A 12701-nucleotide genomic window follows, 5' to 3' on the forward strand; every position below is an offset into this window, starting at 1 on the left:
ATATATATATATATATATATATATATATTATCATTTAATATGGACACTAGTAAAAATAAAAAAATAAGAAAAATCAAATCTACTTTATAATAACCACCCCAATTCCTCACATTGCTTTCTTTTCTTTCTTCATGCTTAAAAATAGTTTATTCACATGCATAAAGCTTAATAGGTAACTAAAATCTAAAAAAAGGAAAAACAAAAGATAAACTTGCAATTAGATTATCATTCCACTTTTCATTTTACTCATCTATTCGAAAATAATTAATCAATAAACATAATTTTAATTTTAATAAATAAGTAAATCGATTATTAGGGAATCTATTTTTAATTAGAGGGAATGGTCATCTGAATATTTCATGCATTCATTTACTCCTTTACAAGAGCGAATATTTCATCCATGCATTTACTCCCTTACAAGAGTGTACTGCTTTTCACAACTTTTGATAAGCTCTTCTACTTGTCTACATAGGGATATTTTAACGAACATAGAACCAATTTACGGCATTTATTTTCCATTTTCTACATAGTGCAGCATTTTTATCATTATCATTCATATCATAATTCACATTATCATTCATGTTATATTAGTTGAGTACAATCATGAAGTTTTGAATATAAAATTATCAACAGATTCACAATTCATAATAATATTTAACTGTAATCTCGTTGTAACAATTACTGCAATCTTGTTGTAACAAATTCATGGTTCATGCAACATCATGTAGAACACATGGTTCAAAAAAAACAAGAAAGAAAAGTTCTCTCAATCACAAGTCACAAATTAATTCAAGTGTGACTTCAATAAATTTAAAAATAATAATCATCCAAAGAGAATTAGGGTTTGTTTGGGGCAGCTGCAGCTTATCCAGCTTCTGCTGATAAGCAACTTATCCTGATAATCTGCTGATGAGCAGCTGATCCGGATAAGCTGTCTGGTTGTTTGGTTGGCGTTTATGGAAAACAACTGATTCTGTAAAATTGATCATTCTGCCCCTGTTCTGAATAAGCAGTTTAGCTATTTGATTAGTGCGTTTTGTAAACAGCTTATTTTGAATTTTTTTTAATTAAATGAATAATCTGTGCAGCAGATTTTGTTCTTTTTTCAACAAAATTAAAGATTACTGTTCAGACAAGAAAATACCAAAAAGTTGATTTATATTTATATAACTAAAACATATCCAATCACATCAAAGGAATATGTTACACATTCAAAAGTCAAATGCACCAGCACATACTACTACAAAGTATAATAAGAGCCCATAAAAAAGAAAAAATAACATGTTATAATGATAAGTAAAAATATGATAATGTTAACTTTATAATGTTGCAGCATATCATGGCCCATGCCTCCTACATCTGACACTCCAGAACCCTGAGCAAATCTGTCCGACTGCGATATCATAGAAACGGAAGAACTTGAACCACATGCAGCGTTCTCCCGTTGTGGTACTATTGAACTCCTAGCAGCTCAGCTGTGTCCAATTGGGATATGTAGAAATAGTTTCACTGTCGGCCTACCTGAAGAATTTGCAGTCGTCCGGTCCTTGTCCCCAACGCGGGCACCTGTAGAATTGTCGCCCGTAATTGTGTCTGTCGTGATGTGAATGGTAATGACGGTAGCCCACATCGGCACATCATTTGCCCTGACTTCCCTGAATATCTCGAGCTCATTATCCTGCAATTATTATAAAAAGTTTTGATCCGTAAAAAACTAGAGGGAATAACAAAAAAAACTCAACATACCAAATTGTGGAACCAATGGTTGCAACAAAGTTCTTTGGTCATCCAAGGTGCTACATTATTGTGTGGTGCTTTTGTAGCATTATGATTTCTGGATTTTCAGTATCCAACACTACGAGTCTATGGTTTACAAGTCATTCAGAGCTGGGGTTAAAGCCACCAACAACCTACAGTAACTTTAATGGGTGCATGGTAATGAGCAACCATTGCTCATTACCGTACATAGCACCTTATATATGCATACAACAACTTCGAACATGCATGGTAAGGATATATTAAAGCTTTTTATATGCATGGTAAGGATATATTTGGCCATCCAAGATACATATTTTTACATTCATACCACCTTATATCTGCATGGTAAGGATATATTATTATTAACTATTATAAAAAAAGGAAAACATAACTATTACTTCCTTATAAAAATATTTGAATACAACAACTTCAAAAAAACACTTTAATGGGTGCATGGTAATGAGCGAATCCTTCTTTCAGCTACCTTACATGAGAGATAGTGGTTATCAATTGAGAGCATGGTAATGAGCAACTATATTCTTCTCGAGAGAGGGAGAAAGACAGAAATTTGAATAATGACTGCTAGTACAATCAAAAGTATTATAGGTGACATGTTGAGTAGCTAGAAAAACTTCTACAAACAAATATCTATCCAAACCGTTTGGCTTGGACAAAGTTGGCTCCAACTTCAACATTTCATAAAAGTTTATGCAATTACACTATTCTTATCTGAATCAAAATCACACAATTCTTATGCATTTACAGTTCCTGATGCAACTATCCAATTTCCTATATGATGCTTCACAGCTATAAATTAAAAGACGTAGCATTCCTTCTTCCTCAAGTGATCCTATATCCGAAATTGATTAACTTTATATAAAGAATAACCAAAACCACTGAAATGTTGCAACATCACTATGTCAGAGCTTGCCACACAATTCTTATGCATTTACACAGCTCTTATCCGAGGTATTAACAGTAAGATAAAAAATGGTGATAGAGAAAGTTATAAACTAAACTTAAAAAAAACAGCTCATATTACGGCATCAAGGAGCAACACGCATTTGTTGTATGGGATTATTAAATAAAGAGGCTACATGCATTTGTTAATTTTATCACCGCTCCATCATCAAAGCAGATCCGTTGATAGCAGATCCGTTGCAGATCCGTTGATATGTACTGCATTGTTAACGTGGTGATGCAGTGATTTCCCGATTGCTTTGCATCATTCATAAGTCTAAGCATCATTCAAAGCCAATTTACATATGAATAAAATTAAACTAAACAGATTACAGCTTCAGAAATATTGCAAACAAAGGTCTCAATTGCTTTCCTCCATTAATCACAGAAACGTGAAAGGGCAGAATGCCCCAAATATGAAGAGTGATACAAATAAGAGTATGGGATTGAATAATTTGCAATGAAATTGGATTTGCAATGAAATTGGCCTCCAGAGTTATTCAACATATATATCATTGATCTGTTGCTTCACAACCATCACATATAAGCCTATGCTCACCAAGTGTTTCAGTGCCACACAGCTTATAGACATAAGAGCAAACCAAACTTTAAAATGATTTGTGCATTGCAAGTCACGGTCACATACAAAGCACACAATTCTTATGCATTAATAAAATGAAACTTCATAGACCATTTTATCAAACTGTTACCAACATGATACAACACTGGGCCAAAACCATGCCTTCCCACTCGGCCAAAACAGCTTATAGCATAAGGGCAAATCGAACTTTAATCCTCAGACCAAATCCAGACCACAAGAAAGACAAAACAGGTCAGAAATGCCCAGCTAAAATCAATTTCAAAATGAAGCCAGAACTGACTCATTCATATGGGAAAACAGAGAAAATTTCCAGCATTAGTTTGATTTCAAAAGAACCAAAATTGAAACCATCCATCTGAGGGAAAACAGAGAAAAAAAATTTCAGCCAACATTGAATCCAACAGACCCTAAATTTGACCCCACTAAATGGGCCAAAACAGAGCCACGACACATTAAAACCCAAAGATTTGCATTCAATATGTATGCTTTGAATAGGGACAGGTCGACAGAAGAGCAGAAGTGATGAACATGATATTGCATCACTATCATGTTCATTTCCATTGGAAAAAGCCCCATGAACTCACATATACACCCATAACTCACGTTTTTGGGCCATCGGAAGACACCAATATCAACAAAAGCTCCATACATAACCATACCCCATACCATAGGAGCGGTTGCCATCCAAGCTACATACATAGCATGGGGCCATTCAAGTACATACATAGCATGGGGCCATCCAAGCTACATACAGATTGCTTACAAATTTTAAATGCTTCAATTTAAAATTTGTGACTGTCTATGATGCTTCCATTTAAAAAAGCCCCAGGAACTCACAAATTGCTTATAAGTGATGGTCCATGTTGCTTCCAAATCAGATTCCAAACAGTCCAAATGCTTCAAAAAATATCAAATACTGTCATTTGTAACAGCAATGTTACTAAAATTGAAATATCAAATGCTGTCATTTCAAAAAATTATGAGAAAAGCAATGTTACTAACATTGAAATATCAAATACTGTCATTTGTAAAAAATATCAAATGCTGCCATATCAAATTCTTATTCCACTTCATTTCAGTTCTTCTACATAGTTATATAAACCATTTTAGGCTTAATGATTCAAAGGGACTCCAATACAAAATCATGATTGTGCACGAAAGTCACGAGTGAATTTTGAGAAAGGCTTCATATACATAAAAAAACGAAGAACATGTAGGTTATATGATTTTGTAATGCATAATAAATCAGTTTCCTCATTGCAATGCATATAGAATATAATATAATTAGAATGAGCATTGAAATTAAAACTAAAATTATTGCATTTACATCTTTCACTCGCCATGAATCGAAGTTTTTTTCTCAGCAACATAATAGTTTCTATTGAAGAAAAAACAGATAAAAAAATTCTCCCTTATCAAAGTTAATGTCATAGCGACCATATAATAAGTTAAACAAATGATGTACAGCCAAAATAATAACATAATTATTTTGTAAAGGTTAAGAATAAATTAATTAAAATTTTCACTAATCTCGTCAGCTATTCCATCTCTCAAAGCTGTCATTTCATATGCCCATTCACCATCTCTTGTGTTTGTCTCAAGTGAATCAATTGTAAGTTGTGGTATGGTGCGGCCAACATGATACTCGAATGCTTCAAGGGAATTTGCATTAAGTCCGCATCAACCACAGCAAATTATGCATCAGTTCTTGAAGGATGTCGTCTAATGAAGTTGTGCAATGTCATGGTAGCCACTACAATCTGGACCTGTTTTGGAAACGGATAAGTGGGCATATCACGCAATATTACCCATTTCTTCTTCCACACTCCGAAAGATCGTTCAATAACCCCTCGCAGTGATGAATGTCTTTGTTTGAATAATTCTTTTTCCTGCGTGCTACACCATTGGACCTTTCAAAATCTGGGATGTGATACTTTGTATCTGGATACCGCTTAAGAAACCCCCTTTGTAAGGGATATCCGGCATCGAGCAAGTAGTACTTATTTGTTGCGTGATGTTAGTTATAAATGTTGGCCCAAGAACACAATATTAATGTCCCAAATATGCGTACCAGGAGGAGGGTAAAGGAACTCATATTCTAGGTTCCTAGTAGCAAACTTGAAAATAAGGCTATCGTGTGCGCTAACTTCGCATCCAGCCATCACGAAAGTAAAACACATATTGAAATCACACACGGCCATGATGTTTTGTGTTGGAGATCCACACCGTCCGATGTAAGTGACTTTCTCTGCAGGAGGCAAGCATGCATCGACGTGTGTTCCATCAATAGCTCCAATACAGTCCTGTGTCGCGTAAAGTACCCAAAAACCATTCAAAATCAATATACGCTTTTTATTTATATTGAATATTGTGTTGGGCACTTACGTTGAAGAAGGGCATGTATCGAGGGTCATTTGTAATTTGTGTGGGAATGGTCTGAAATGTTGGATCATCGGGCTTTATTATCTTGTATGTCAGACTCACCAGCGCATTCAAACCCACGGAGAAATATCTACTAATGGTTTCCGAGGAATGTTGGAATCGCTCCATAGCTCCTCTAATAGATTCATTTTGGGATAATATATACAAGGTAATTGCCAATACCTCTCTGGAAGTTGTTCTTGATGACCCGTGTAATAGATGAAGGTCCCGAAGCTCATTAAACAGGTCGAGAACTATCACCTTGATCATACGAAATATGTTTGCAAACCTTATCGGGTCTCCATGTAATAACTCTCCAACCCATTTATCCCCAATCTGACTTGATGTCATACAAGGGGTTCGGTCAACGTAAGTGTGATAGTAGTAGTGTAGGAAGATGAGGGCGACAACGACTATGCGGTTCTTAGTTGTTCTTCATCCATTCTACAAAATGTGGTAAATGATATATTTTTAAAAATGTATAACGTTAACTTGAAGTATTAGGAAAAGATACTACAGTGTGAGAGTTAAACGAAGACATAAATTGCAACGACACAAACAATGACATAAAGTTAAAAGAAGACATATAAACAAATAGTCCATCACATAATTATTACAATTACTGGTTCTAAAATAAAAACAACTGTCAACCAACATCAGTCATTCATAAAAGAGCGGAGGAAAGAAAGACGGAATTCTGGGCCCAAATTTGCGAAGAATTGCCTGAGAGTGGAATTCCCTAGCAACTTCACGTATTTTAAATACATGGGTTCATCTTCCTTAACACCGGGATATGTATTTAGAATTTTAAGGCACTCCTGAATTGAGTAGTTGTTTGTTATTGGTGTTGGTGGTGATGCAGTCTTCGGTTTGCAGTATTCAAGAATCGTCTCTATGGAACCTCTTGACAAATGCGGCTCCAATTTTCTTTTTAACTACTCTGGGACGCTTTGTCCCACCGGTTGATTGAACTTTTGTATGGATTTGGCTGGGACCTTCTCCGGAGTGAGCTATGTGCTCGGATGCCATGTCATGTGTTAAACCATCAAAGTTCTGGCTAATTGGGGTGAAAACATGAGTTTCGGTGGCAACAACACCTATGAACATGCCATCCAACTTTTCCTCTAATACCGGATCAATGCTGCTAAGTTTGAACTTTTTTGCTTCTGGAACCACCTAGAATATAATATGTAAATCATTAGTAAAAATCTTCAGGAAGATGCAATCAATCCAAAAAACAAATATAGGTATGTATTTACCTCTAACTTCTGAGCCCACCATTCTTCAGGTGCATCTATTGTCTGTTTAATTGGATCCCAACCAAATCCTGTTGATCCTCTTTTGAGTTCTTTCCATATTTTCCATTCTTTTTTAATTGATCCCATTTATTCTTAAGTTTCATCCGATCGTAATCCCTCCTGGTGAGTTCTTTGAATTTAACGGTTATATTATGCCAACCTTCTTTATTGAAAAAAGTGGTCTATTTACCGGACTCAACTTCCCTCAGACAAAGATCATAAAAAGTCAACGTGGTTTCTTTATCCCACATTGCCGATGTTCCAGATTCCTTAGATTTACTCATTTTGACTATGAGTTAAACAAGATAGCATAAATATAAAGGTGCTCAAGAGAAAAATCGTATGTACAATAACATTTTTTTTTTAAGGAAAGCATAATAATTATTCTACTATGCCTCTTTTGAAGTGAGTCATTTAAACATATAAGCTGCAATTCATACATCTGTATTGCATGTATTGAAGATTGATAATCCTCCCTCACAATAAACCTATGTCCCGAACAAAGTAGGACAAGAATCAACTCAAAGCTCCTAAATAGTGACATCTCCAAAGCACATAAAAATGAGAAGAGAGTTTTAAGATCAAAGGTCTGATTCAACAACCCAAAATTTGATGTCCATGCTTATAACACAGTGGTGTCCAAACATTTCTCAACAATTCGATGCCTTTATGATTCCCCGACCAAGTAGTGCAAATGTTCATATTTAAAGGAAAAAGAGGATTTACATACTCAACATTTAAGTTCCTATGCATTTATAGATTTAACAACAACTTCATCATATAGGGGCTAGCATATATGAACAAATGAAAGTTTACGTGTTACATATGTAAATGTATAAGAATTCCATGGCATGCATGAAAATTTCAATCGCAGTAATAACACACCCAAAGAAAGTAATTTACTGTGAAAATTTCATTCACAGTAAATTTTAGTCTGAATTAGTGCATACGAATGAAAAAAATTTTAATTATCAGCATATATCCGTAAAACACAATAATGAGCAGTATCTCTTCATTTCCCTTCAGTGTAACATGCTTAGATCCTACCCATTGGCATTTAATACCTACAAATACGATAGGATGTGCCAAAAACAATGAAATCTAAATATTTGAGGTATGGATATATTATTACTAAATGAAATTTTGGTAAATGAGAAGATCTCTTAGGGATTACAGTGCTCAATGTTGTAGACAATTCTTGTAATACTGCAATTTTCCAAACATAACCAAATAAGCATTATATGCTAAAGAAACAATAAAGCTTAACATTCAAAGAAGAAACTACTTTTCCATTGAACTGTAGACATGTACAGAAACAAGGTGAAGGTCGGAAAATCAAATAGAAAATTACGAGTTTTATCTTTCACAACACAGCAAAATAATGACATGAAAAAAAAAAGATATTGAACAAGAATCAAAATTAATAGGAAGACCAAAAGACCTAAAGACCAAATACAACTTAAATAGCATTTGTAATACCAAAAAATGTGAAGTTGTAAACCTTCAATTGCTAATAAACCCATTGACCCCCGCTAAACACAAGAGAAATTTTTATAAGCATTTGCATATAAACCACACAATTATTATGTATTTACACATCAAAGACCTATAAAAAAGGTAATCAATGATTCTATGCAAATTTCTTGACTCTTTAAACAAAATATGGCATAATTGTCCAATTGGGAAGGTTTCAGTTTCCCCAAGGGAAAAAAACAGCAAGCCATGAGGTTTCAGCTCCATATTCAACTCCACATTCACATCTACAAAGTTGAAATCACAGATCTACATCACTAGATCTACATCTACATTTCAGCTCCATATTCAACACCACATTCACATCTACAAAGTTAAAAATAACAGATCTACATCTACAAAGTTGAAATCATAGATCTACATTTCCCCCACATTCAACTCCATATTCAACTCCACATTCACCGAAAACTACTGGATCTACTCCATATTCACCGATCAACCTTGCATATTCACTGATAGTTTCCACAGAAGAACTGTAAGCAGTGGAGGGAGGACCGAAGGGAGAAACAAAAGAGGAGAAGGACGAGAAGAGCGGAGGGAGGAGACCGGAGGGAGGAGGGAGGATACCTTACCTGCGGAGCGACTTCGGCCAAGGAGACGGAGAGGAGCGCCGAACGAACGAAAGAGGAGAGGAGCGACTTCGGCCGAGGGCACCATGGTAAAACCTAGGATGGAAAACGTGGATCGCGGGGATAGAGGGGCGATCGACGTGTAATATAAAATCAGAAACACGGTTTTCAAATACGCGGTACAAACGCGCGAAACAAACACACAGGTGTTTTGAAAACGCCGCCGCACCTATAAGCTGCCCCAAACGGGCCCTTAGACTCGCCCAAAGTGAAAATTATTCTTGACATTTTGTCATTCATGGTGTTTGGCTTCTTCATAGCACTCGCTCTAAAAAAATTCTCCAAAAAATTTATTGCTCCTCAATAGCCGCTTAAATACCTTAACCCTAGTTATGGTTCTAAGCCTTTCCCTTGGTGTTGCATGTCACACAAGTCCCGTGACATGTTATGCTCTCCTCTTTAATTAATGCAAGTTATGGTTAATCAAAACTCTCCAAGCTCTAGGTATGACAAAGCAATGCAAATGGTTACTCAGGATATGATGACAAATTTAACCAAACATAAACATACGTGGTCCCACAAAGAGTGCACACATGACTCTAGTAGAATGGCACGCATGCACTACATGATCATACATGTAATCCTATTTGAGAGAAAAATCATATTCATGATAGTAGCAATTTCTCAACACCTAAGAGAATTTCACAACCGTAGAGACAATTGATCTGACTCACCATTTATGTTACCCTAATTTTGAAATATTCTTATTGTTAACATTTAAAACAACCACTTTATATCGCTTTTGCACTCAATTGAATTGTACATGCAAGCCATGCACCATACAATAAATTTCTAAATATCGTTCACAACTAATACAATTATGTGGCTATTGTGATAACACAACCCCGCCAAGGTTCATCAAGTGATTAACAATAATTTTATGGTGTTACCCATAATTGATGATAGTGATTTATGAAACATACTTAAATTGATGTAAGAAATAATGATCTTGCTAGCTAATTTGTAATGCAAATCAAAGTTTACTCCACATAAACTATAGAAACAAAGTACAAGATTCCCCATTTCTTTAATTAATTGACTAAAAATGTGTCATAATTTCAACATGATTATGTGGATTAACTCCTCTCAGTAGAAAGAATGTCTAGAGATAAAAATCTGACAAAAAATAACTGCAAGACTAAAACAGCAGGAGAAAAAAAGGATCCTCCAGCATGGCGTAGTACCAAACAGGCTAAAAGCACAGTTTGATGTCATTATGGCTTACTGAATGCTAGTGGCAATGACATCTTTGCTACACGGATAATATACAAGCTCCTTTAAGCCATCTCACTCCATTTGGTCTTGGGTCAGTCCAGCTTTGAATTGATCAATTCAACCAGTTTGAGATTGTTTTACCTTAAACTGAAGCAGTCAAATTATCCTTGGACTCAATGCAACACACCAAATCTAATTTTACATCCATAACATTATGTTGAGCTATTTTTGTCATTAATTCCATTCAACAAATCAAATAAAAATGATTCCATCCATTTAAGTCGCCTCAAATATGTAGTTGCCATCCATGGTTATTCCTGTATGATCCCAAAAATTACAGCATGCAAAAAAATATATTGCTCTCACAAAGAAGAGCATCAAAATTAAGTGTTGTTATTAAATAGCTGCAATTAGCAGTTCAGCACAACAAAAGGATAAAAACACCTGCACAATTAGATTGCTACATAGAAAGACCGGGCTACAATTTGATAAGGCAAAACGAGGCTTTCTATGTACATTTAGCCTTCATTAGGCAAAATCAAGCTAATGGATTTCAAAAGATGCAAGACTACAAAAAGCAAACAAACACTAGTCCTGAGTATCTTCGTCATCCAAAGATTGGCATAATCCGGTAGTTCTACGGATTTGCTGGCCCTGCATAAGTCGCATAGAGCAAAGAATGATTACAAAAAATAATACGGGTTAGAAAGCTTAGTCTAGGATTCTATAGTCAAATTATTTTTATGAATACATAGGAATGCTGAAGAAAAGCAGTAAAATCCAGACCGCATCGATATTTGCCAGGGGCTTTTACATATATACCACCCAATTCCAGATTATTTACATCTCTAACATGTACACTTTATTTTATATCATTATACTAATCAAATCTTTCGTATCACATAAAAAAAAAAAATTAAAAAAAAAATATAAAACAAAACTTTTTAAATTTTAAAAAAGCGAAATATACCTTTTCATGCATAGGTCATGCTAAGGAAAGGTGGTATATATGTTAAAATTAAAGTTTAGGTGTTAGATATGCAAATACATGGGAATTGAGTGGTATGCATGTAAATCTTCCTATTTTCTAGTGCTACAAACATTAAACTAAGTGTTTTAAAGATGTCATGCAATTTATTTTATTGACTAGCTATGCTTCATCCGGCAGGCTTAATTCAAACGTGCATGATAACATTAGTTTCCAAAACTCCCCTATCCTGCAGGAGTACACCAAGGATGCATGATGCAATTGAGCAACAAACAAGACAGTACATACCGTCCCAGTCAGGTGAGGGAAACAGGGGCCGTGAGGGAAACAAGTGATAACTTTCACCCATGCGTTGATAATTTTCACTTCCACGAGATGAAGTTACCCTTCTAAGAGACCCTAAGTTCGATTCCACGTGAACAAAAGAGGGAAATGTCGCGCGGGCTGCTGCTTCAGTTGATAGTTTGTTTGTGCAATCATCTTCTTTTCTAGAGGCACTGAAGTTCCTGTCAATATCTATCAAAAAGGAGCCTGCAATCACCTGCTAATTGGCAGGATTCAATTTCTCGTAGAATAATATGGTTAATATGGCAGGATAAAGTGAATGCAGTACCTGAACAGGACCAGCAGCAATTAAAGGTCCCTCAACACCACCACCTACAATACGGCCATCCACACCAGAAAGGCATATACCTAGTCCTCCAGTTCTTGAAACTGTACCGCCATCTTTTGCATATGTAAGTGCACCAGAAAGGGAAATGATATCAAACATGCCCTAAAGGAAAATATGAAAGCCATTTTTACAATTTCTATTGCTAACATTTTCAACGCAGTTGTTGGAACATAACTAGCCAATGCCGGAACCTACATTAGGAAAATATCACAATACCATAACTTGCCAAATCACAACAATAAAAATTCTTCTGGTAAAAATGGTGCAGGGATTTGCAGCACAGGTAGTCAAAGCAGGCAAGGCGCGTTTTGAAACTTTTTCATAATGGTTTAGAAAGGTGTACACCCATAACGTGTCAGCAAGAATCTCAGAGGAATCCTATGGTATCAAAGGATAAAGTACGGTGAGATATTGCCCACCAGAGGTCCAAGACCATATCAACACGAATTCATGAAATCCCGTACCTTACCAAGGATACTCCAAGTAAGTGTACTGAACAACAATAAGAACTAGGGAACATCTTCCAAGACAGAACTATCGAGCCCAACGAAATAGTGCACGGATCACCTCAAAGAAAACCTCAAAGACCTTCATGAGTATAAGCACCTAATACGGCACCTACACG

The 12701-nt window shown here is 35.6% G+C and overlaps 2 protein-coding genes across 2 annotated transcripts in view; both read right to left on the reverse strand.

Annotated features, from left to right (window-relative positions):
* Nucleotides 1-6619: 6619 nt before the first annotated feature.
* On the reverse strand, nt 6620-7125 carry LOC110030656 (uncharacterized protein At2g29880-like). The gene is made up of 2 exons (XM_020733482.1): nt 7000-7125; nt 6620-6916 (listed from the first exon to the last, which is right to left on the reverse strand). The coding sequence occupies exons 1-2, from the start codon at nt 7123-7125 to the stop codon at nt 6620-6622; spliced, it is 423 nt and encodes a 140-aa protein (XP_020589141.1).
* A 3503-nt stretch (nt 7126-10628) lies between these two features.
* The window catches only part of LOC110030655 (AT-hook motif nuclear-localized protein 10-like), a 37990-nt gene continuing 35917 nt past the window's right edge, over nt 10629-12701 (reverse strand). Inside the window, exons 4-6 of the mRNA XM_020733481.1 lie at nt 12017-12178; nt 11692-11944; nt 10629-11069 (exon numbers count right to left, since the gene is read on the reverse strand). Coding sequence (XP_020589140.1) covers nt 11053-11069; nt 11692-11944; nt 12017-12178 — 432 coding nt within the window. The 3' untranslated portion in view covers nt 10629-11052. The remainder of the gene's footprint in view (nt 11070-11691; nt 11945-12016; nt 12179-12701) is intronic.

The sequence above is a fragment of the Phalaenopsis equestris genome, unplaced genomic scaffold (genome assembly GCF_001263595.1).
Source record: "Phalaenopsis equestris unplaced genomic scaffold, ASM126359v1 Scaffold000746, whole genome shotgun sequence".
Taxonomy (NCBI): Eukaryota; Viridiplantae; Streptophyta; class Magnoliopsida; order Asparagales; family Orchidaceae; genus Phalaenopsis; species Phalaenopsis equestris.